Source organism: Mastigoproctus giganteus, chromosome 1, assembly GCF_048544385.1.
Source record: "Mastigoproctus giganteus isolate SK-2022 chromosome 1, ASM4854438v1, whole genome shotgun sequence".
NCBI lineage: Eukaryota > Metazoa > Arthropoda > Arachnida > Uropygi > Thelyphonidae > Mastigoproctus > Mastigoproctus giganteus.
The window spans coordinates 7,063,907-7,091,255 of NC_143575.1; the positions used below are offsets into that span (position 1 = coordinate 7,063,907).

General features: G+C 36.6%; 1 protein-coding gene across 1 annotated transcript in view; it reads left to right on the forward strand.

Annotated features, from left to right (window-relative positions):
• LOC150090520 (RPA-related protein RADX-like) overlaps nucleotides 1-27,349 on the forward strand; it is a 164,763-nt gene that overhangs the window by 102,804 nt on the left and 34,610 nt on the right. Inside the window, exons 8-11 of the mRNA XM_090378305.1 lie at nucleotides 3,448-3,527; nucleotides 9,743-9,849; nucleotides 17,625-17,753; nucleotides 22,146-22,349. Coding sequence (XP_090234431.1) covers nucleotides 3,448-3,527; nucleotides 9,743-9,849; nucleotides 17,625-17,753; nucleotides 22,146-22,349 — 520 coding nt within the window. The remainder of the gene's footprint in view (nucleotides 1-3,447; nucleotides 3,528-9,742; nucleotides 9,850-17,624; nucleotides 17,754-22,145; nucleotides 22,350-27,349) is intronic.

Genomic DNA, 27,349 nt, shown 5'->3' on the forward strand with positions numbered 1-27,349 from the left:
CATCTACCACCTATCTAAACATCATTGCTGACCAGATATTCCCTTTCTTGGCAATGGTCTTCTCCTCTGGCGGTGCTGTCTCTCAGCAGAATAATGCGCCATGCCACACCACCCGGATTGTTTGAGTGAGACTGGTTCGCGGCACATGAGGAAGACTTCCAGGTATTGCCCTGGCCTCCAAATTCCACAGACATCAATCCCATCTGTAGTTTGTGTTGGAACAACAACTCCGATCTGTGGCTTCTCAACTACAGACCTTACAGGACTTAAAGGATCTGCTGGTTACGTGTTGGTACCAGATGCCACAAAGACACATTTAGAAATCTTGTAGCATTCATGCCTTCATCAAGTATGAGCTGTTTTGGCTGCACGTGGAGGAGAACCAACATCATATTAGGTAGGTGGTCATAATGTTTTGGCTCATTGGTGTATATTTATCTTTTATTATAGTTTGCAATTGTTCTTTGGCTTGTGAGTTATATTTGATATATGATTTGAACATACCTGAACAGAATGTCTCTGAAGTTTACATGTAATCCCAAACGTACATATATGTGTTGAATTGATGCATTGCAGGATCATCTAGACAAGACTGCAGCGATAACTCAAACACAGCATGGGTTTGTTAAGGGAAAGTCTTGTCTGACAAATTTGATTGGTTATTATGATGTGGTCACAAAGGAACTGGATGCAAAAAATAATTTTGATATCATATACTTGGATTTCAGGAAAGCTTTTGACACTGTTGCGCATGGAAGACTACTGTACAAATTGGAGCAGAATGGTATTAAGGGTAAGTTGCTACAATGGATAAAAGGATGGTTAAGTGGGAGAAGACAGAGGGTGGTAATCAATGGGTGCTGCTCTTCGTGGACTAATGTTATTAGTGGAGTCCCACAGGGTTCGGTGTTGGGTCCACTGTTGTTTTGTGTATTTATCAATGATATAGATGAAGGTATATCAGGCTTAATGTCGAAGTTTGCAGATGACACAAAGGTTGGCAGGGTTGTTAATGACAGTAATGGCAGTGTGCTACTGCAACAGGATCTAGATAATTTGGGCAGATGGGCTAAGAAGTGGCAACTGAAGTTCAACCTTGACAAATGCAAAGTACTGCATATGGGTAGAAATAACCCCAGAGAAACGTACCAACTGTGTGGTACTACACTTAAGGTGGTAGAAAATGAAAAAGACCTGGGAGTAATTGTGCAGTCAGATATGAAGTTTTCTGAGCAGTGCAGACAGGCTGCTAGGGCGGGTCATGGGGTTTTGTCAATGATATATAGGAATTTTGCTAGCAGGGAAAAGGAGGTGATTGTCCCTCTGTATAAGGCAATGGTCAGGCCACGCCTTGAGTACTGCGTACAGGTCTGGAGGCCTCATTTTAGGAAGGATGTAGATTTGCTTGAGCGTGTACAGAGAAGAGCAACACGATTGGTGAGGGGAATGAAGGGATTCTCTTACCAAGAGAGGCTTAAGTTCTGCAAATTGCAGTGGCTGGAGACTAGGCACCTGCGCGGTGATCTGATTGAGGTCTATAAGGCCTTGAATGGGTTGAGCACGCTGAATTCTGATGGGATCCTTCCACTTGTTCAGATTACCAACCTACGGGGACATAAGTTCAAATTAAGAAAGGACAGATGTAGAATAGATGTGCGGAAATTTGCCTTTAGCCAGCGGGTGGTTAATTGCTGGAACAAACTTCCATCTGTCGTTGTAGAAGTTGATAGGTTAAATAAATTTAAGGAGGAACTGGACAGGCATTTGGAGGGAATGGTGTGATTTTTTTTTTTTTTTTTTTGGCTGATGCTGCATAAGCTCCTACACTTGCTTTCTTGCATCATGTGCCACTACTACTACTACTACTACTATTGAAGCATTTATATTCACTTTTTAATACAGGAGCCCAGGGAGCTCCATATTTTTGAAGTGACTATGTACATGCCTTAATAAAAAGCTGTATGCAGTATATGTCACTTTTTGTCACATTGTTTTTGTCGTTTTATTTTTCTTTAATAGTAAATATTGTTGTTATTTATAATAACTAATTATAAATAACAACATGATAATAAATTTATTTTTAACATGACAATAAATAATCATGTTAAAAATAAAACATGCCCCTAATATATTTTCACTTTAAATTTCACACAGAAAGTGCACAAACAGTGCACAAAAATCTGGTAATTCTACATAAAGTTGAATTACCAGAATGCATCCCTCACATTAAGCAACATTATATGTATTTAATACATATATTGTACATATCACATGATATTATTTTTATCTAATTATAATCATATTCTAATTCAAAATGCTCACAAACCATTAATGTGAGAAGTATATCAATGGGAAAAAAAAAAAAAAATCTGATTGATCAAACCATAATGCAACACATTGTGGTTTTGAATGAATTATTTAAGAGATGTTTTTGCCTTATGTGGTGATATTATTCCACATTAATCGCATAACTTGGGGTATACTTGTACTGTAATATGCTACTGTATTTTGTATGATATGATAATACAGTATAATGTAATAAAATCTGCTTTGAAACAATAAGCGCTGTATAGATTTTTTGCTTTTTATTTTGTATATTTTGTTCTTTTACATATTTATTATACATCTTTAAGTAAAATTAGACAGAAGTGATTAATACTGCATGTTAGAAAAGTGCAGCAGAATTTATGATCCTTAGAAGTTCATTGAAATGGGATTTTTCTGTAATGAATTTAAGAAACGAGCATTTGTGTCTAATGCTTAAGCGTATGTCTTTCTCTGTTTATAGTTTAAGATCCTTAAACTCATTTCTGTTGATTGTTTTTAACAATTAAAAGTTATAATTGCTATCAATCCTATTTAAAGTTATATTTTATATTCATGTTGCCTCTTGTTTGGCTTGATTGGCAACATTCCAGAGCAGAATACAGAAATGTAGCCAATTCTTATTTTAGTAATTGAACTGTTCTTATAGTTAATTTATTATTATTTTTTTTTCTATAGGATAACAGTAAACTAAAATATTAAAAGTTTAGAAAGACTCTAAAACTTCCTCTTGACTTTCTTTTTGATGAAAACATGCCATAGCAAATTTCCATTAAGATGGATTTTTTCTTCTTTTTAATTTGCAGTGTTTTTATGTTGGTTATATTTATTCAGTTAATAAAGCCTCTTTCTTAAATTACTCTTTCTTTTCAGTGTTATATTGAGTACATTTGCAATTTCAGCTCACAAGACTAACTTATTTAAGTGTAGAACTTTTTTTTTTTTTTTTTTCTCTCTCTCAGAATAATGTAAATTAGAAGAATTTGTTGAATTTGAGTATTTTTCAACTTAAATATAGATATTTTGAGAAAATGAAAACACTAAATACTTGTAATGTTCATTAATCTTAATTTTCATAATACTGATGAATTATAATTTAATTTGTTGCTTTATTTTTAACAGACATCTAGATGAGGGAGAAAACATTGATATTGTTGGGTTGGTCCTTTATGTTGGCAGATATTGTCGAGAATTATGTAGAAGTAAGAAGTATTTTGTGGAAAATTGTAAATTATTTCCTGATTTCAAAATGTCAGACGTAAGGTTTCTGAATTTTATTCTGTAGGATAAGAAATTAAATATTTGAAGTGCTGGAAAAAAAGTAAAAGCACTTTTAACTGTTTCATTAATGTATTGTATTTATTCAAATTTAAGATGACATTTTCAGTGATGAAATTTTAGATATTTTTAGAATTGATCATTTGTATTCAAGAACTATGTTAAATATGACAAAGGTTGTGTGAAATCCAAGCAAAGTTGTTAGCATCACCCAGTTATTAAATTGGCATAAACTTATTTATAAAAGCTTTATAAACAGATACTGAAGGAAAATGTAAAGGTCATTTCAACAGATTTTTAAAATTTTGTTAAAATGACCTAATTTTTTGATGTTTTACTACTAATAAAACATTTCTTACAAAAAATTAAAATATTTCATTCACAGGTGTGAACAAGTAGATATGTATAGCTTGAAAAAATTTAGCATTACTATGCTAGTATAGAGTATTGCTTTTTATTGTATAGCTGCAACAGCAACAATTATGCATTTATAAGTTTTTAATGACCCTAAACACAAAAGGTATTGGAACCTGTAGTACTCAATGTTGAAGGATAAAAAGACAAAAGATATTGATGGACTTCAATTTCTATATATATATATAATTTTTAATAAATAAATACAAAAGAAGGTTGTAACCGAAGTAAAAGGGATAAATGAAGAAAAGGATAAATTTCTTTGGTGTGTTTTGAGTTGAACAGTGAATGGATATTGACTAGTTGATGCACAAATTTGGATTGGCTTGAAAGAAAGAAAGGTGGAATCACAGATTCTGTTTCAGAAGTGTCCTGAAAATATTTGTAGAAAACAAATTCAACCAAAACTGAATGTCTGTGCGATGGAGAATCGAGTGAGTTTTAAGTATGGGGGTCATTAAATTTAAGACAGGTTTTGGAGGCATCACCCCAAATGGGTGGAGCATGGCATGGGAGGAGAACTTTTTTTTTTTTTTTCCTTTTTTCTTTTTTTTTAAAGAAAAAAACAGTAAATGTATCTGTGCTGCTCAAAATCTCGACATACCAATTGTATTTAAAAAAACAAAGTTAGAGTCTATATCTCAGAAATTGTTTTTGCAATAAAAAATGTTTTTCATGTAATCAAAACGGCCACAAAAAAACATTAAAATTTTATTTGAACACATGGAACATGTACATTGCAGTTATGCAAACATTATATGATAATGTTAATGTTTTATGTCATATTAATGAATAAACAAACCACACTTTTATATATACTAATAGTATATATATATAAAAGTGTCACAGTTTAATGATATTAAAATTTGCAAAAAATCAATCATACAAATTATAATCAAACAGTTAAGTGTTATAATTATCTTAATATACTTAAATAACTTAATAATAATACTTAAATAATCTTAAGTATTATAATAATAAGAAGAAAATGGAATATTTTTTTCAGGGATATTTTTTCCTGTTACCCCTTTCAAAATATCCAGCCGCGCTATGGTCATGCCTAATGTACTTGTCATATAAATTCGTTAAAGTATAGCTAATAACAAATACCTGTATAATTACAGTTTTAGTTATGCTAATGATATTTATGACAAATGTTACGCACCTGCCAAAATACATTACTTTAAATTTTCATATTCCGAAAGTATTCTTATTTCGAGTTTTTTATCTTTAGCAGTTCAATGCTGTACCTATAATTATTGCTCAAACACCCTATACAAATACCAAAATGCGACTTGAAAAATTACCAGTTAAATGCAATATAATAAAGTAAAATTAATTAAGTCATTTTATTTGCTGATCTTATTTTAAAACTATTTATTTCTGTAACAGAAAACATCTTCAAATTGAGACAGGTATTTGTCATTAAATTATTTTTTTATTATTATTTTTTTTTATATAATCTTTCTACAAAAGTAATCTAATGAGGTAACTTTTAGTAACGAATGGGCCTGGTGTACTGGAGTCCATGGTTGAGAGAAAAAAATAGATATGTATAATAATAACCCAGTTTAATGTAATAATAAAATATATAATAATAAGCAATTGTTATTATTATTATTTTATTATTACATTAAACTGGGTTATCATTATACTTATCTATTTTTTTTTTTTTCTCTCAAAGTAGTTTTTTACTTACTAAAAAACTAATAAATACATAGAATTTTATATTCATATATTTTTACAATATAGTAGATACTGTCGGGATTTTCGGCCAGACCCTAAATATATATACACAGGTGAAACCTGTTATAACGCAATGCTTGGGGTCCAAAGAATCACATTGCAATATAAGTGAGATCAAGTTAGAAAATTCTAGCCATTTTTAAGAATTCAAACTTCATATGTATATCAATTTTGCCCGTCTCTCTTTTTTGCATGATAATTGCAGTACTACTTCTAAGAAAAATCATGCAACCAAACTCCATTTATGGGGGCACCTTGCCACTGCATTGCAGGCATGGCCAAAGAGTGGAGTAATTGTCCTGTCGAGTTCTGTGATTGGCTGATTACTGTGAATGTTTAATTTGCCTTTCCGATTGTTTGATTGGATGCAAATTCGCTTCTGATTTTAGTGGTAATGCAAAATTATCATTTGCTTTCTTTCATCGTGTTGTTTAGTGCTCGAACATCAGCACTAAACAACACTAAAGCAGTGAGTGGGAGGTGCATCCATCTGCCAATCACTACCTTCTTCCTCTTTCTCACTGAAGTACAGAGGTGTCCCCATAAACTGGAGTTTTAACTGTAAAATTTAAAGGGAATCTACCTTTTCTGTTTCAAGAAATTTAAGTCTAGTTTGCAAACCAGTGAGTGCCTCTGCGATACAAGTCAACAAATAAAGTTACAAGTCATTTATTATCGTTCTTATGGAAATAAAAGGATAATGCGTATTTGCGGATTTGCATTAAACTGAAAATATCTCCACATGTTCACATGGAATCCAAAATGTTTATCTTCAGTGACTAAAAACATGTTTCAACTGATGAAAAATGGCAGCCATGCTTGCATCGTGTTATAAGCAGAATTGCTTTCTAATGAATTGCATTTTGATGGGATTCAGACAGCTGTATTAGAAGTTTTAATTACAGCTCACACCTGTTCCAAGTTAAAAAATCTATTGAGAGAAATTTGGAAATTTGACAGCCTGATCTATACAGTAATTTTACTATATTTAATGGATGATAAAATCACCCAAATTTTAGAAGGAGAATTTTGGAAAAAATATTTTATTACATACATATTTGAAATAAAAATTCACAAGTGAAGGTATCATTTTTCTCATTTGGAGGACGTTTGAAATATCTTTTAGCTATTCTGTTTCCATGTTCTTTGGCATAATTTAATACTTTCAATTTGAAGCTAAAAGTGTAGTTGGTAGATGAGTGATGACCATGAGGCTCTCTTGGCTAGTACAGTGGTTAATTATAACCACTATACTAGCCAAATACACTCAATGCCATGGGCATTGATTGTTCTCTATGAATGGAATTTTCCTTTGTAATATAATCGTTCGCTGTCTTTGATCTTATCAAGCTGAAGAAGAAGCCCACCACCTTGAAAACTTGTTGTCTTATCTTATATACAATGCATGTATGTTTAGTGCTTTTATTGTACGTAGTCAGTAATTTTAAATTGTATATATTTATTTATATTTTTGATTTCTAATTTGGTGTCATTGTTTATTTTAATAAACCTTTTGAAGTCAGTAGAAGTAATATTTAATTATCATGTCTAATCTTGAAGCACGAGGACTGTTTTCTAATAAAAGTTCTTCCTGTTAAGTGAGGACCAAACCCAGCCATTTTCCAAATGGTGCTGAAATGTAATGTTTCCCATGGTTAGTACAGTAGCTATAATTAACCAGCTCAGTGCTTCTGGCAGAAAGTTACATGTTACATTGTGCAAGAGTGATTTATTGTATTACCTGTCAAGATTGTGGGGGCTATTATATTGCTGACTCTAAGCATAGGTTGATTAATTGAATTTCTGAGTGTGGAAGGGGTATATGACCAGCTGATTTTGGTGCCTCAACCATTTCTGAGCACAATTGGAGTGAGTAGCACTTCCACTGTGACTCCTGGTCCAACGTTGAAATTCTGGATTATGCTTGTAATACACACCATCTCCCTCGGTTAGAGGTATCCCATGTAGCAATGGCCGGTTCCATCATTAATTGTAATGCTGGGACCAGCATACATCCTATTAAAGACAGTATGCTACTTCAACAGGGTCTAGAAAAGTTAGGCAGATGGGCTGAAAAGTGGCAACTGATGTGGTACTATACTCAGGGAAGTGGAGAATGAAAAAGACCTGGGGATAATTGTACAGTCAGATATGAAGTTCTCTGAGTAGTGCGGATGGGCTGCCAGAGCAGGTCATTGGGGCCTTGTCAAACATATATAGGAATTTTGCTAGCAGGGATAAGGAGGTCATTATCCCCTTGTATAAGGCAGTGGTCAGACCACACCTTCAGTACTGCATACAGGTCTAGAGGCATCATTTTAGGAAGGATGTAGAGTTGCTGGAATGAGTACAGAGAAGGACAACAAGATTGATGAGAGGTAAAAAGGGGTGCTCTTACGAAGAAAGTCTTAAGTTCTGCAAATTGCAGCATTTGGAGATTAAGCACCTGCAAGGTGATCTGATTGAGGTGTATAAGGCCTTGAATGGTTTGAGCAGGCTCAGTGCTGATGGGATTCTTTTACTTGCTCAGATTGAGAACCTGAGGGGGCATAGATTCAAATTTAGGAAAGACAGTTGTAGAACAGATGTGCAGAAGTTTGCCTTAGCCAGCAGGTAGTTGATTGCTGGAACAGACTTCCATCTGTTGTTGTGGAAGTTGATAGCTTAAATAAATTTAAGGCTGAACTAGACAAACATTTGGAGTGACTGGATGGGTGAAATGGGAAGGGTGTTTTTTTTTTTTTTTTTGGCTAATGCTGTATAAGCTTGCTTTCTTGCATCATATGCCTCAACTAATGCATAATGTTTTATGCAGGCCACTGTTTTACACCACAATGAGAGGTGGCAAGTTAACGATATAGCTGCTAGGCTTTCTCCCACTACACTCAGTGTGCAGGCATTGATTGTTCGTGCATCAGTGGGATTTTCCTTCTTAATATACTTATTTGGTTCACTGTCATTGATCTTATCAAGTTGAAAAAGAGGCTCACCGCCTCTTTTATAACTTGAAAAGATTTCTTCTCTTATCTGATATGCAGTGTATATATGTTTTAGCACTTTTATTTGGTTGTCTTATCTTAATTGTACATAATTCTGTATTTTTTTATTGTATGCAATCAGTGATTTAAAATTTTTGTATCGTTGTTTATTTTAATAAACCATTTGAAGCAATATCAGTAGAAGCAATATTTTGTTATCAGGAAGAACCTTTATGGGATTTGTTCACATTGTGGCTGGGTTGGTTGGCCTTGGACAAGGGTTGCATACATTTTTCTCATGGAATGAATGTGGGTTTTTCATCCAGGAAAACAAGCAAACTAGTTAAATCTATATAGACTTTATATACTGCTACCTCATGACTTTAGATGCCTGTATGTAATTTTTAAACAATAACAGTGATAACAGTTACAACATAATTGAAGGTCTCCTATGTGTTCATTAAACTCCATCTGGTGCTTGGCACATCCAGGGTCCTGAGCTGTATATCATCATTCTTTTCTTTCTTGGGGTAATTCAGAATTTTTTTTTTTTTTTTTTTTTTTTTTGGCTGGTGCAGCATAAGCCTCAGGCTTCCTTGCACATATGGCTAATAATAATAAAAGGCCAACTGTTGAGGCTCATAGAATTCTTACATGTTGAATATAGATAAGCCATATCATCTCAGATACTGCAAAGGTAGGGCTCCAGAGACCTTATATCTTGGAAAATTAGTGATAAAAGAAATAACTTACAACTGTAGGATGGGGGAGCGAGAGCCCTCAAAACTCCAAAAATATTAATGTTTATACCATTTGTACAAGGCACATTTTACATACTCCACATCAAATGAGTGGGCACATTCAATACGTTATACTTCTGTGGCATCATTTCCTAGTATTTGATGACTTAACATAAAATTTTTTCTTGCTAATATTGTATAAATTTTTAAAATTTTATTTTAGTAATTTTACTTGACCAGATTTTTTCCTTTATATTCTAGGTCCAAATGGAAAATTAACTGGAGGATTTTGGGTTTACAGATGGGTTGAGATATTAGACTATTCTAGTCCACTGCCATTTAGAGTTCAGCTTTATGTAAACAGACAAGTAAGACTGATGAATATATTAATATAATGTAATGTATCCATTTTGAAGCTGAAAAAAAAATTCATTCCATCTCTGCTATGTGTAAAATTGGAAATTTTGCAAATGCATGATAATTTATAATTGTCCCTACTTTAGAACTTGCTTTAACAAATAGTTATTTAAAATTAGTTTTATTTGATGGAGCACCTCTGATGGTTGTAACAATTGTTTATTTAGTTTATTAAAATCTACAGTTTATTTAGAAAACTGTTGATTTTAATAAGTTAAATGACTTATTAATATTAGTAGTGGCAAATGATGCATGAAAGAAAGCTTATAAAATATCAACGAAAAAAAAAAAAAAAACAGATGGAAGTTTGTTCTGGCAGTTAACTACCAGCTGGCTGAAGGCAAACTTCTGCATATTTGTTCTTCAACCATCTTTCCTTCCTTCCTCAATTTGAATTTATGCTCACTTGTATGTAATCTGAGCAAGAAGAAGAATCCCATCAGCATTCAGCTTGCTCAATCAATTCAAAGCCTCGAACACCTCAATCAGATCACCTTGCAGGTGTGACCTGATTAAGGTGTTTACCTAGATTCCATATGCTGCAGTTTGCAGAACTGAAGCCTTTCTTGGTAAGAGCACCCCTTTGTTCTCCTCACCAATCCCGTTGCCTTTCTCTTTACTTGTTCCAGGAGCCTCCAGACCTGTATGTAGTACTCGAGATATGGCCTGACCGTTGCCTTATACAATGGGGATAATCACCTCTTTATTGGCCGACTGGGCTATTCAGGTGGGTAAAGTGCCTCCCTGGTAACCCAAAGGTCACGGGTTCGAATCCCACCTCAGGCTTGGATCAGAGTAAAATGCAAACACTTTAGGATGTGCATTATGGCCACAGAAGCCAATGTGCCAAACTCCATGAGTTGTCCTAGCAGCATGTTTGCACAGCTCAGAGAACTTCATATCTGACTGCAGAATTACCCCCAGGTCTTTTTCATTTTCCACTACCCAGAGTGTAGTATCACACAGCTGGTACATTTCTCTGGGGTTGCTGCTACCCATATGCAGTACTTTGTATTTGTCGATGTTAAACTTCAATTGCCATTTCTCAGCACAGCTGCCTAATTTTTTTTTTAGGTCTTGTTGCATTAGCATACCATCATTACTCACCATTCCAACCTTCGTAATCATCTGCAAGCCTAGACATTAAGCCTGATATACCTTCATCAGTATCATTAATAAATACAAAAACAACTATGTGCCCAGCACTGAACCTGAGGGACTCCACTCATAACATTAGTCCACAAAGAGCAGTGTCTGTTGATAACCACTCTCCATTTACTCCCACTCAACCATCCCTTTATCAGCTGCAGTAACTTGCCATTAATGCCACACTGCTCTAATTTGTACTGCAGTCTTTTATGTGGAACAGTATCAAAAGCTTTCCCAAAATCCAGGTATATGATATAAAAATAATTTTTTTGTATCCAGTTCCTTTGTGACTGCATTGCAATATACAATCAGATTGGTCAGACATGATTTCCCCTTAACAAACCCCTGCTGTGACCGAAGTATAGCTGCACTACTGTCTAGATGTCGCTGCATTACTTCTTTAACCAGTGACTCCGTTATTTTTCCTGGAACAGAAGTTAAGCTGATAGCTCTGTAATTACTTGTGTCACCCTTTGATCCCCCTTTGTGAATTGGAGATAGAATTGCACATCTCCAGTCCACAGGAACTTTCCCTGAATCCAAAAATTCTCTCATGATTGTGGCTAAGGTTTTGCTTACCTCCTTTGCTGCCTGCCTCCCTGATATAATTGGATAGATCCCAACCACCCAAGGTGCCTTTCTTATGTTTAACTTCAACAATTTCTCTTCCACTTTCCTCTTAGTCAGTGGTCACCAACCCCCACATCACATGCTCATATGCATCAGTCAACCCTCTTCAATGCACATGTGAATTCCAGAAGTATATTATATCCTAACAGGGAGCCAAATGATTTTATAACTGAAAGGAAGGTGGAAGAGAAATTGTTGAAGCTCAGAGTAAATAAGGTACCTAGGCTGATGGGATCTATTCAGTTACATTAACAGAAGCATTAAAAGAGGTAAGCAAACCTGAGCCATAATTATGAGATCATCCTTGAATTCAGGGGTGGCCTCTATGGATTGGTAATTACAAATGTTTCCCAATTCACAAGAAGGAATCAACTTGAGGAGTAATTATAGACCTGAAAACTTGACTTTGTTCCAGGGAAAATAATGGAATAACTGGTTAAAGAAGTAATGAAGGACCATCTGGACAGAATGCAGTTATATTGCAGTCAAAGCATGGATTTGTTAAGGGGGGGAGTGATCCTGTCTCTCCAATCTGATTGGGTACTATGACATAGTAACAATGGAACTGGATTCAAAAAATAATTTTGATATGTATTTAAATTCAGAAAAGCTTTTGATACTGTTCCACATGAAAGACTGCTGTACAAATTTTGGAGCAGTTTGGTGTTAAAGGAAATTTACTGCTATAGACAAAGGACTGGTTGAGTGAAAGAAGACAGAGTGGTTATCAATAGGCATTGCTCTTCTTGGATTAATGTTATTAGTGGAGCCCCTCAAGTTTTCACGTTAACGAAAGCATATCAGGCTTAATGTATAAATTAATGTTTAGCAGACTGGTTGCAAGGAGAGTTTGGGGTTTGGTCAATGATATAAGGAATTTAGCTAGCAAGGATAAGGAGATAATTTTTCTTCTATATAAAGCAATGGTTAGGCTACAGCTTGAGACATAAAGGTCTGGAAACTTCATTTTAAGAAGATTGTGGATCTGTTGGAACGGGTGTAGAGGAGAACAACAAGATTAGCGAAGGAAACAAAAGGGTGCTCTTACAAAGAAAAACACATTGCACTTACAAATTGCAGCACCTGGAAACCAGGCACCTGAAGGAGATTTGATTCAGATGTTTAAGGCTCTGAATGGATTGCATAAACTAAATGTTGCTGGCATCCTTACTCTTGCTCAAATAACTTACTATGGGGCCTAAATTTAAATTGAGAAAGGATGGTTGCAGAATAGATGTGCAGAATATTTCCAGAGGGTAGTTGATTGTTGGGACACACTTCCATCTGGTGTTCTGAAGGTGGGTAGCTTGCATAAACTTCAGTAAGAGTTAGACAAATTATTAGAAGAGATGGATAGATGATGTGGGAAGTTTCTTTGTTTGTTTATTGATATTGTATAAGCTTGCTTCCTTGCATCATTTGCTATTACTAATATTAATTCAGAATAGTAATTATCATCAATTATGTGATACCTTTTGGTAAATAATCAATTAATAATATTCCTTCACAATCCCAAAAGATCATGTAGACGTTTAGGGATCTTTTCAGTGACCGTTAGATGTTGCACTTCTCTTGTAATGCTGAAACCTTTATGTCGATCACTGATGATTGATTTTTGTACAGCAGCAGTTGTTTTGGTATTGACAGTATTAGACAGTCACCCAAACCTTGGATCAGCCTCAATAGATTTAAACTCATTTTATTACCTGGTTAATGAGAAGTAAATTTTTTTTTTTTTTTTTTTTTTTCAAACATTCATCATTCTCTAATGAATGTGGTTTGGATTACAGCTAGAGCTTGGTTAATGTATATCCATGATACATACAGTTTCTTGTCTTTGGTTCAATATGATATTATCCTTGTAAATGACTACTTTAATTGTACACTCCTATGATCCCTGTAATTGTCCCAGAGTATAAACAGAAAATTAATGAGATTAGAAGCTAATGTATCTTATAAATCCAAAAGCAAAACTAAAACAAAGGTTTCAGTTTCATTATCATTGCTGTTATGGTTATACATTCTCAGCTTTCATGGTTTATATGAGAAATTAGTCACTTTTAGTGTTTCATAATAAGAATAGAGAGGCTTCCAAAAATATTCGTCTTTACTGCAATGCTTTTCCCAGACTGGTTTCTTCACTATTTTGTACCAAAAGTTTTGTAAAACTTTTGTTTTGTAAGAGTGGTATGAGATTGTGTGGTGTGAGTTAGTTGGAAGCAAAAGTATAATGAGAGTGGGAACTAGAAGATTATGAAAAGTATGACAAGAGCCTCTACATGCAGATAAAATAGGCAAGCCTGAATGTCTTATTATGGGTGACTTCAATGTGCACTAGATTTATTGGAATAAGTGGGGGGGAAACTCACCTTGGGGAAAAATTTTTTAAAAATAAACTAGATTATTATTATTTGTACCAGCATGTTAGAGAAAATACTAGGGGGTGAGAATATTCTTGACCTCATTACTCACAAACCAGATGACATCACAGGGCTTAAAGTAATTGGGTGGATTGCAGAGTGAGGGTGAGACATTTGAATTATGGAATAACTTTAAAGCAAAAATCATGGAAATCATGAATCATACATACCATTAAGAAAATGCTGTACAAGGAGGATGCTGAAATGGATGAATATGGAGCTGGCCAGTCTAATAGAGCAGAAAAAGATAGCATGGAATAGTTACAAAGCAACGAAAAGTACTGAAGCCTATAACAGCTTCAAGTTGATTTGAAATAGTACTGCATATAAGGCTAGGGATGCCAAGGCTGTATATAAGAAAGTACTGGCTAAAAGAGAAAAGAATGGGGACAAGAAATTTTTTGTGTATGTGAATACAAGGAAGAAAAAAGTGAATCAGACTGGACCTTGTGCACTAGGTGTGGGAAAGTCTTAGACAAACCAGCTGATGTTGTGGATGAATTGAACAGGTACTTTCCATCTGTCTATACTGAAGAAAGACCCTTCAGGCTGAAAAGAGACTGTGCAAGTGAGGCTGAATCATGTGAAATTAGTGATTTCAAAATTACAGATGACCATTTACTAGAAAAACTTTCAAGCATAAAGGCGCCTGGAGTTGATGGCATATCTGTAGCTGAGTGGTCAGGAGCGAGAGTGCAGTATCACACACGTAGCACACGCTTCTTGATTAGACCGGGGTTCGAGCCCGTCACCACCAAATACGGAGGATGCGGAAAGGTTAAGGAATGACCACCGCATATCCTGGAGCAATATGGCCTTAGTTGCTAATGCTCCTAAAAACCAAACAACAACAACAACAGCAGTATCACACGCTCTTTGAGTAGACCGGGGTTCAAGCCCTTGACTGCTGAATACGGTCGATCTGCCAACTCGCACTGGACCAGCGTGGCAGATTATGGTCCATTTCCCTCAGCATGAATTGTTGAGGAGGCTTCCATCCTGCAGTGGGTTGATAATGGCTGCACTTTACCTTTACCTTTTTTACCCAGTAATTTTGAGGGAGTCTGCCAGAGAGTGTAATCAATCATTTCAGTTAATTATGAGAGCATTTTTGGACTCTGGAGATATTCCTTTGGACTGTAGAAGTGCCAACGTATCACCAATACATAAAGGCAGTTCTAATAGTGAAGTTGGTAACTACAGACGAGTTAGTCTGACTTTGGTGGTTGGGAAAATCTGGGAAAATCTTAGAAACAATGATTGAGAGTGCAAACCAGGGAAGTTTAGATAAAAATGGCATTCTGAAGAACACACAACATGGTTTTATTGAGGGAAAATCACATTTAACTAACCTATCAAGCTATTTTGACAGTTACTCATGAGCTGGATGTTGGGAACAACTTCAACATAGTTTATTGAATTTTAGCACTTACGAATAAAGGCTTAAGTTCTGCAAGTTGCAGCATCTGGAGACTAGGCACCTGCGAGGTGACCTGATCGAGGCGTATAGGGCCTTGAATGGTTTGAGCAGGTTCAGTGCTGATGGGATACTTCCGCTTGCTCAGATTAAGAACCTGAGGGGGAATAGATTGAGGAAAGACAGTTGTAGAATAGATGTGTGGAAGTTTGCCTTTAGCCAGCGAGTAGTTGATTTCTGGAACAGACTTCCATCTGTTATTGTGGAAGTTGATAGCTTAAATAAATTTTAAGGCTGAACTAGACAAACATTTGGAGTGACTGGATGGGTGAAATGGGAAGGGTTTTTTTTTTAGCCGATGCTGTATAAGCTTGCTTTCTTGCATCATATGCCTCTGCTATTGCTAATCCCATCAGAATTGCGCTTTCTCAACCCATTCAAGGCTTTATACTCTTCAATCAGATTAAACACTTTTGGGATGAAATGGAATGGTAGCTTTGGACCAGGCCAACATTCCCACAATCAATAGCCAATTGACTGTTTTGTTGCAGGAGGAATGGATAAAAATGCTGCCTTTGTTATCAAAAATTTGTTTGCAGTGTACGATTAAGGCCAAAGGTGGGCTGACACCTTTATATTATATAATTATATTATGCATTCTTGTATCAATAATACAGGGTGGTGCAAAATAAGTACACCATTTTAAAAAAAATCATAACTTTTTTAGTTCTTTTTAGGTTTGTAATTTTTTGTGTTTATCTTACAGGTAACCCTTGGAGAATTTAATTATGGAGAGGTACACAGTTGATCAGTGGACCAAAATAGTCAATGTTCTTGGAAAACAATCACTCAGTAGTTCTAACGCTACAAGCATATAGACAATTTTATAACATTCATAAGACACCGAGTAGGAACACAATTTACACTACAGTTAGAAATTTTGAAGGAAAGGGAACTGTTGCTGATGCCAGACACACTGGAAGGCCTCATAGTTTTCAATCAATGGAAAACATTGCATGGGTACAGGAGAGTGTTGCAGATCAACCCCAAACACCGACCAGAAGACGCTCTGCTCAACTGACGATCTCTCATCGCTCGCTGCAGCGAATTTTGCATAAGGACTTGCATCACTTTCCGTACAAGGCTCAATTAGTCCAAGCCCTTCATCCCGAAGACAAGCAAGCGCATCTGGAATACACCCATGCCTTCATAAACCTCGCAAAAAATTATGTCAATTTCATTTCAAATTTGATGATGAGTGACAAAGCACATTTTCAGTTAAGTGTCTATATTAATAAACAAAACTGTCGATTTTGGGGCAGTGCAAACCCAAGAATAACTCACCAGGGACCACTGTATCCAGCTAAGGTAACGGTTTGGTGTACAGTAACAGCCAAACGCATCATTGGACCTTATTTCTTTGAGGATGATGATGGTGTTATTCAGATGGTCAATGGAGAGTGCTATAGGACAATGGTTGAAAATATTTTGATGCCACAGCTACCAGAAGACCACAATATGTGGTTTCAACAAGATGGCACCACGGCTCACACCGCTTGAGCCACAATTGACCTCCTAAGGCAGCATTTTCCCAATTGCATTATTTTGAAAAATGGTGATGTGAGATGGCCACTGCGCTCACCAGATTTTGCTGCCTCAGACTTTTTTCTTTGGGGCTATGTCAAGGATAAAGTGTGTGCCAAATAATCCTCAAACCATAGAGGCCCTAAAAGAGAACATCCGGCATGAGATAGCCACAATATCTCCTGAAACTCTGAGAAATGTCATGGAAAATGCTGTGAGAAGAGGACATGTTTGTGAGCAAGAAGGGGGGTGGTCATTTGGCCGATATTATTTTTCACATATGATGTAAAAAATTTCCAAGAATAAAGCTTTCATTCACCATTTAGATAGTTCATTTATTATATTTCGTTCTAAAGTTACAGAGAAAACAAACTGTTCAACTTATTTTGCACCACCCTGTATTATTAAATATTGTATCGATAAAGGTTCTTTGAAACATGCAGTTGTCCAATTGCTTTTCATAATATAGCATAAAATAATGAATAAAAAGTGCCATTAAATAACGTTCATTGTTAATTATATTTAGGCAGAAGAAGTAAATGCAGTAACACCTGGTGAGGTTTTGGTTGTTACACAACTTAGAGTAGTTTATCTTTCCTTTCCATGTTCTGAAGAAGTAAAACTCTTCTACTTAACAAGCACCAGTGAGACACAGGTAAAGTACAGATGAGATAATCCTCATTTTATACTCTGTTACTATTTCTAATTTACTGAATGGTTATAAAGATGATGTCAGATCCAAAGAAATTTAAGAAGACATCCTTGTCTAAGGAGGACTGTTGTAAGTTTTGTTAATATTTTGAAGAAGGTAGCTTCCTTGCTCTTTAAGCTTAGAAGCAGTTGTCAGTCAACTGCACACCATATGATTCAGAGAATTAAAATGTTGCAAAATCAGCAAGCTGAAACCAAGGGTAAGTGTCCATCAATGGGGACCACAGGATTATGAAAATTATTGGTTGCACAGTAAATGACTGACAAGGTTGCTCATGATAAAGATTGGCTATTGACCATTCTATGGATTGATGAAGTTCATTCTCACCTTAAGTGGTTTTATAGCAAGGAGGAGTTTCTGCATGTTGACTAGAAAATATCCTTTCACTGAAAAGGTTAATGCAAGAGGCTGTTTGAAATGTACAGTTAACAGAAACCAATATTTAAGCCATTTACAGAGTAAGATTTTCTCTTCATCAAGCAAACATGTTTTTCTTGATGGCATCATGGTGTTATGAGAGATTATTGTCAATCGTGTAGTTGCACAAAGGCCCATTTGAGTCCGAGATTATGTAGGGACGATCTGCACAATCGACGACAATCTCTCATATCAATGTGTAAATTTAGGTGGGAACATTTGAGATTTCAGTATTATTATCCTTCTGGTGAAAACGTCTCACAGACAAAAAGTTTGGTCCCTTTGAAGGAGATCTAGGTTTTAATAATAAAAGATTACACATTTTAAAATAAGGTTTATTTTTGATGGAAATGTACTCGGTCTTCTTTACTGCGTGGGTTATCTGATATCTGGAGCTGGTTGATGTCGGCGTGTTCTGATGCTTGGAGGGTTCATGTACAGGAAACGTACATGAACCCTCCGAGACTCTGTTAGGAAGTATGAGCATATTGAGCTATTTTAGGTTATTTATATAAATTCAGTGTTTTTAATTTAATGTAATTTTAATTTATCTGAATTTATCCTGGAATTTTATTATTTATTTTTAATTTATCCTGATTTTATTATATCTATGTATTAGTATACATCTGATTAGGACTTCATTAGTGATACTGTTACATGAATGTTAACATTATCCATGAGCACGGTAAGCAGCATTTTTTTTAAATTTTAATTTTATGAAAACCTCAAACATGAGAGGTATTAGAACCTATAGTACTTAATACTGTGCATGGGTTGAAGGTTCAGAACACAAAAGATATTCATTAACATTGGACTTGAACTTCTGTACACTGTGATTTTCAGGAAATACATATGAAGGAAGGTTGTTCCAGAAAACGGCAGTTGAATGAGTAAACAAGGAAGATGAAAAGTTGGTTCTGTGAGTTTGAAGTTGGACAGTAAATGGATGTTGGCTGGTGGCGGCAGCTGTTCGGACTGTTTTGAAAGAGAAAGAGCGGCAATTATGGAAGCCAATTCAGAAGAACAGTGCCCATGGAAATATCTGTAGAAGAGGCGTGCAGCAGAAACAGTACATCTATGAGACAGCACATGGAGAGACTCTGTTAGAGATGAATCATTAATTAACCTAACTGCCCTCTTCTGAATGGAATCAAGAAGCCTGAGAGAGGTTTTGGGGGCACCACCCCAGATGTGGGAACAGTATTCCATAGTAGGGCGGATTTGCGATTTGTACAGAGTGAACAGCTGTTTGGAAGAAAAGTAACTCCATGAGCGAAACAGAAAACCGAGTTTTTTAGATGCAGAGAAAGCAATATTTGTAATGTGCTTGTGCCAAGAGAGATTAGAAGTCAGGGTAATCCCCAAAAGAGATATATCATGTTGCCTAGAAATCGGAGTGTCACCAAAGATAAGCATAGGAGCAGAAGAATCCTTTTTGCAATATATGACAGGACTGAGTTTTAGAAGGATTGAAATCAACTAAGTTGTCTTTGCCCCACTGGAGAATTACCTGGAGATCGGCATTTATGAAATTGGTAACAGATATTCAAGAAGTTGAAGCTGACTGAACAGAGCAAGATTTCTCAAACTGGAAAGTGCAATGCAATGTGCTATCATCAGCACAACTCTAGATAGGGCTTCCGGTCAATGGAAGATGGTCATTAATATACAAGAGGAAAAGAGTATGGGAAAGAACTGAACCTTGGGGAACACCAGCATTAGTGGAGAAGTTATAAGACAAAGAGCCATCTATCATCATCCTCAGAGAGCAGTCAGAGAGAAAACTGGATAACCAATTACAAAAACAGTTGGCAAACCATAAGATGGAAGCTTGTTTAGAAGAACTTTATGCCAAACACGATCGAAAGCCTTTGAGATGTCAAGAGCAACTGCTTGTGTTTCATCAAACTTTTCCATTGAATTTGTCTATAAATGGGTAACAAAAGCCAGAATATCACAAGTGGATCGACACTGACGGAATCCATACTGGCAATCATTGATCAGACGGAAGGTTTCTAGATAGTTTTAAGAGTAGGCAGTTAATTGATTTGTTCATTACTTTAGAAAGAGTAGAAGTATTTGCAATGGGATGATAATTAGATGGGAGGGATTTGTTTCCTTTTTTAGGAACTGACTGGATATGAGCAAATTTTCAAGCAGAAGGAAAAACATCTTTGGAATAAGAAAGTGAGAAAAGGCAGCAAAGAACAGAAGTAAGTTCAGGAGCACAGGTTTTGAGAACAAGTGGAGAAATGGCATCAGGACCTGAAGCTTTCTTAGCATCAAGGTTAATCAAAATCGTTCTAACGTCCTTTTGATGGAAGACCAAAGGAGGCATTGAATGGAGGTGTGGGAATGGTGGGAGGTGTTTTTACCAAGATCATTAATGCATGAGTTGGAAGAAAAATGGGATGCCAGCAGGTAGCTTTATCCTTGGTTGAAGTGACAATAGAACCATCTGGTTTGGACAGAGGTGGGAGCAGAGATTCATTCACTTTTTTTTTTTTTATTGAGTAAAGCAGCCCCTAGCCAAAAAAAAATCTGGCAAATCCACCATACATATAGAAATAGTATAATACAGTATACAATTATTAACAATACAAATTTCACATTCACATTACAAATCAACCATACTGTGCAATGGTCATCCCTTCAGCTACAGCACAACAACCTGGTAAGTGGGCTACAGCAGAAACTGATGAAGAGACACAGATGAGCACAAGCGTCACATCCTAGAGACTGATCATCGCCAGTTTTCTCCAAAAGATAGAGTTCAATGAACAGCCATCTATCAGCAGTCAGAGAGCTCAACAGAAGATACTCATATTAACCAGAAAAACTAAGCTGGTAGAAAGTGTTATTGTAGGATCAAATCGAAGAAAAACTACTAAGGCTTCTTGTAAACTGTGTTGGCAGGAGCAGAGATGGACAAAAGTTGCAGCCAATAGCTTTGGCAAGAGACCAGAATGCTCGGCTACCATTAGGGCAAGAAGCCTGCTCAATATCTAATTTGGACTGATTAATAACTGCTTTACCATTGTTATGAACTCTGATGTAGGCAGAAAATGAAACTGAAGAATTGGAAACAAGCCAATTACGATATGCAACATTCTTCTCTTGAACAGCCTTAGCACATTTATTGGAAAACCAAGATTTAGGTAAAGGACAAGATATTAAGGTGGAATATGGAATAAAAGTTTCCATTCCTACAAGAATAATTTCACTGACACGACCTGAGCAAACATTGACATCAGAAGTTTTGAAACAGTAATCTGACCAAGGAAAAGAAGAAAAGAAATCTCGCAGGTCATCCCATTTTGCATTCTTGTAATGCCAAACAATACGAGGTTGGGAATAGCCATGAGCTCCATTGGAGAAGAGACAATCACCAAGTTGTGATCTGAGGTGCCTAAAGGACCACTCACTTCGACCATGTACTTAGAATGGTTGTTTGTGCGAAAAAGATCAAGCATTTTGACTGTATGGTTAGGATTGTCTGGTATTCTGGTAGGTAAATGAACAATCTGTGTGAGGTCATTAGTAATTGCAAAAGCATCAGCATCTTGACCAGCTGGAGTTGTTCAACATTAAAATCACCAAGGAAAAATTGCCTCACTGTTAGGAAAGTTGGACTGGAGAAAGTCAAGTTGCAAAGAGAGGAAGTCAGAGTTCCAAGTGATTAGTGTAGTTGGGAGAACGGTAGAGACAACAGATCAATTTGACAAAATTCATACAATCTATATCTATCTTTTATAATTATAAAGATATTTAAGGTGTTTTTATATACTGACCAGTAGAGAAAATAGTAAACATTGTTTAATTATATCTAATTTCTTGGGAGAAAGATAATCTGATACTTAGAATTGCATTGTTGATTAAACAGTGAAGTAATTGATATATTTCTGATTTCATTTTTAGATACATGCAAGTCACAGTCAAAACATGGCTTACATGAAAAACCCTGCTATGAGAGATATAACTAAGTGGATAAGAGATGAATCAGCAAGTATAAAACAGTTAAAATCAAATGTATTATGTGTTGGTGGCTTTTATCCATTTCCTCCTTTTCATAAGTCATTAAAGGAAATTGAAACTGATGTATCCAATGACTTTCCCATTTTGGTAAGTAAAGTTTGAAGTTCTCTAATTAAAAAAAATAATAATTAGAGTCAGAAAACAAGAATCATACTAAAATGATTGTGCCGAAATAAGAAATTAATGAGCCCTGTTAAAATCATAAACAGATCCATCCATATCGTAGCTTTCTCAGAATACAAGTTATTGAACTACATTATTAGATTAGACTAATAGATTAACAGTAGCCATAGGCAGAAGTGAAAGTGATTTTTGCACTGCTTCTATTGGAATGAGCAGCAGCCCAGAAAGGCGCTGGGGATTTCAAGGACTGCTGGGCATCGTCATAGAACAAGTAAATACATGGACTGTGTTAGGGTAACTAAGAGTAAGAATAGGTGCATTGTGCTTGCATGTACACCAATGCTAGGAGTATAGTACATACATTTGTACAATACATAATTTGAAGTGCTGGTCAAGACATCAAAGGCAGATATTGTTGGAATATCAGATGTGGTATCACAGATATAAAGAATGCAGAATTGGAATTTGGGGAGTACAATGTGTGCACCAGTGGTTTTCAACTGGGGTGCCACTATATTTCATTATAAAAAGGTGTACGGTATCTTTTTAATTTTGTGATGATCAATAATTGATTTTTTTTTTTTTTTTTTATGAAAACCCCAAACACGAAAGGTATCAAAACCTATAGTACTTAGTACCATGCGTGGGTTGAAGGAGAAGTATGGGGGGGGGGGATGCCGGAAACTTTGCTCTAGAGACTAAACATGGGTTTCACCACTTCAAGCCTCCAATAAGCAAAGTACATCTGTATAAAGAATAAAATTATATATATAATTTGTATTATGAATTATTATAACTTTTTTTTTTTTTTTTTATGAGAACCCCAAACACGAGAGGTATTAGAACCTATAGTACTTAGTACCGTGCTTGGGTTGGAGGTTCAGAAGACGAAAGAAGATATTTGTTGATATTGGACTTGAACTTCTGTAGATTGTAATTTTCAGGAAATACGTATGAAGGAAGGTTGTTCCAGAAAACGGCAGTTGAATGAATAAATGAGGAAGATGAAAAGTTGGTTCTGTGGGTTTGTAGTTGGACTGAAAATGGATGTTGGCTGGTGGCGGCACGTGTTCGAACTGTTTTGAAAGAGAGAGCGGGAATTATAGAAGCCAATTCAGAAGAACAGTGCCCATGGAAGTATCTGTAGAAGAGGCTTGCAGCAGAAACAGTGCGTCTATGAGACAGCGAGTGGAGAGACTGTTAGAGATGAATCATTAATTAACCTAACTGCCCTCTTCTGAATGGAATCAAGAAGCCTGAGAGAGGTTTTGGGGGCACCACCCCAGATGTGGGAACAATATTCCATGTCAGGGCGGATTTGCGATTTATACAGAGTGAGCAGCTATTTGGAAGAAAAGTAACGACGAGAGCGAAAGAGAAAACCAAGTTTTTTAGATGCAGAGGAAGCAATATTTGTAATATGCTTGTGCCAAGAGAGATTAGAAGTCAGGGTAATCCCCAAAAGAGATATATCATTTTGCCTAGAAATCGGAGTGTCACTAAAGATAAGCATAGCAGCAGAAGAATCCTTTTTGCGAGATATAAGACAAGATTGAGTTTTAGAAGGGTTGAAATCAACTAAGTTGTCTTTGCCCCACTGGAGAATTACCTGAAGATCGGCATTTAAGGAATTGGCAGCAGATTTTCGACAACTTCAAGCTGATTGAGCTGGACAAGGTTTCTCAAAATGGAAAGTTGAATGCAATGTGCTATCATCGGCAAAACTATGGATAGGATTTCCAGTCAATGGAAGAAGGTCATTGATATACAAGAGGAAAAGAGTGGGGGAAAGAACTGAACCTTGGGGGACACCGGCATTAGTGGAGAAGTTAGAAGACAGAGAGCCATCTACCATCACCCTCAGTGAGCGATCAGAGAGAAAACTGGATAACCAATTATTAAAACAGTTGGCAAACCATAAGATGGAAGCTTGTTTAGAAGACCTTTATACCAAACACGATCAAAAGCCTTTGAGATGTCAAGAGCAACTACTTGTGTTTCACCGAACTTTTCCATTGAATTAGTCCATAAATGGGTAACATAAGCCAGAATATCACCAGTGGATCGACAATGACGGAATCCATACTGGTGATCGTTGATCAGACGGAAGGTTTCTAGGTAGTTTAAGAGTTGGCGGTTAATTAATTTCTCCATTACTTTAGAAAGAGTAGAAGTAATTGCAATGGGACGATAATTGGATGGGAGGGATTTGTCACCCTTTTTAGGAACTGGCTGGATATGAGCAAATTTCCAAACAGAAGGAAAAAGACCTTTGGAATAAGAAAGTGAAAAAAGGTGGCAAAGAATAGGAGTAAGTTCAGGAGCACAGGTTTTGAGAACAAGTGGAGAAATACCATCGGGACCTGGAGCTTTCTTAGCATCAAGATTCGTCAAAATCCTTCTGATATCCTTTTGACGGAAGACCACAGGAGGCATTGAATGGAGCATGTTAGGAATGGTGGGAGGTGTTTTACCAAGATCATTAATACATGAGCTCGAAGAAAAATGGGATGCTAGCAGGTCAGCTTTATCCTTGGCTGAAGTGACAACAGCACCATCTGGTTTGGACAGAGGTGGGAGCAGAGATGGGCAAAAGTTGCAGCCAATAGCTTTGGCAAGAGACCAGAATGCTCGGCTACTATTAGGTCAAGAAGCAAGTTTTCTACTCTTAGCCTGTTCAAACTCTAGTTTGGACTGATTAATAACTACTTTACAATTGTTGCGAGCTTTGGTGTAGGCAGAAAATGAAACTGAAGAATTAGAAACAAGCCAATTACGATATGCAACATTCTTCTCTTGGACAGCCTTAGCACATTTATTGGAAAACCAAGGTTTAGATAAAGGACGAGATTTTAAAGTGGAGTGTGGGATAAAGGATTCCATTCCTGCAAGAATAATTTCACTGACACGACCTGAGCAAACGTTGACATTGGAAAGTTTTGAAACAGTAATCCGACCAAGGAAAAGAAGAAAAGAAGTCTCGCAGGTCATCCCATTTTGCATTCTTGTAATGCCAAACAATACGAGGTTGGGAATAGCCATGAGATAAAGGTTCCATTGGAGAAGAGACAATCACCAAGTTGTGATCTGAAGTGCCTAAAGGACCTCTCACTTCAACCTTGTACTTAGAAGGGTTGTTTGTGAGAAAAATATCAAGCATATTGGCTGTATGATTAGGATTGTCCGGTATTCTTGTAGGTAAATGAACAATCTGTGCTAGGTCATTAGTAATTGCAAAAGCCTCAGCATCTCGACCTGCTGGGTCGGTGTGACTAGAAAACGGAAGCCAGCTGGAGTTGTGAACGTTAAAATCACCAAGGAAAATTACCTCACTGTTAGAAAAGTTGGACTGGAGAAAGTCAAGTTGCAAAGAGAGGAAGTCAAAGAGCTCCAAGTGATTAGTAGAGTTGGGAGAACAGTAGAGACAACAGATGAATTTGACACAATGAGGTAGAGAGATTTTAAGCCAGAGAAGATCAAAGAGAGGAGATTCCAAAACGCCAAGTCTCTGACAGGGAATATCATAACGGACATATGCACAAGTACCACCTTTGAGGTGAAAGGTATCATACAGCGAATAATTTGGGCATCTGAGATGAGCAGTAGTTGAATCAACCGATAACTGAGATTCTGTCATAAAAAGTTCATGGGGTTTGGCAGACTGCAAGTGGAAATGGACATCGTTGAGATTAGAATTGAGACCACGTATATTTGTGAAATGAATTAGGAAGTCCTTGGGAGGTTTAGATCTTTTCGAAGATAAGCTTGCTCTATTAGTTTGACAATTCATGGTGTATTCAATAGTAAGAAAAAGTGGGTGGGACATGCTGTATGAAGTAATGAAATTTTTGGATATGGCGCACATGTGGTAAGAACCCAGATCCTTGACATAACGTGGCCTCGACAATGCTCCCCGCATACACACTACTCGGACTCCCTCCATTCACTATCTGGCAGAGTAGAGGTAGCAAGATTATACACTAGCTGATCCGGAAGCCTCCTAGAGAGTTACCAATAGGTTCGGTCCGGTGTACTAACTAGCGGCCGGCCTGCGAACACCGTTTTAGAGCTCTGTACCCTCGAAATGTAAGGAATATTGTATCTCGCCACGACATTCATCATAACCTCAAAAGTCATCAATCAAACTGCATGGTGGAAGAGATAGGGAAGGGTTGACCGGAACTTAGCTCTAGAGACTAAACATGGGTTCCACCACTTCAAGCCTCCAATAAGCAAAGTGGTGGTATTTCGCCGGTCGATGAGAGTCCTCTACCACCTAGTACTGCCTGGTAACATAGAGGGGCGGCGTACCTCCGTGTGGTGTGGGCCCCACACCTCGACCCCTGCTTACGTTGGTTCACACCTGGGTGGTCACCCGCCATGTACTTGTGCATGGGGGTTATACCCAGGATTACTAAAAGTCCCACCATCGTGAAGGTGCAAGCAGAGGATTTGGCTGTCACAGACCGTCCGGACTTTGCCGAAATTGGGTCCACTTGACTTGAGTGTCACCCGAATATCAGTTCCATCAGTGTTTTAGACTCCCAGGTAGCAAGTACAGCTTGTCTGGCATATCTGAGAGAATGTTTTACACTATACACACTTGACAGAGTCTGTAAAAACTGAACAGAGCAACGAGCCAGAGATGAACTTTTGTTGTAGGAGCCGCCCATACAAAAACACAAAAATAAAAAAATAATAATAATAATATTGTAATTATTTTACTGATCATTCACAGATTTTCATGATTTCTGGAAGACCAATATGCAATGGATTTATGATAACTATAGTAAGAGATGTATACTTGCGAGTGCAATGTATCTAATTATCTCTGTAAAACAGCACCAATTGATGTAGTACTGACCTTGTAGTTGAAGCGACATACGCAGCTGTTAGGGGAACCTAACAATGGAATGTAACAAAAATGCGAAACGAAAAAAAAAATTGTTGCAATCATAATTACT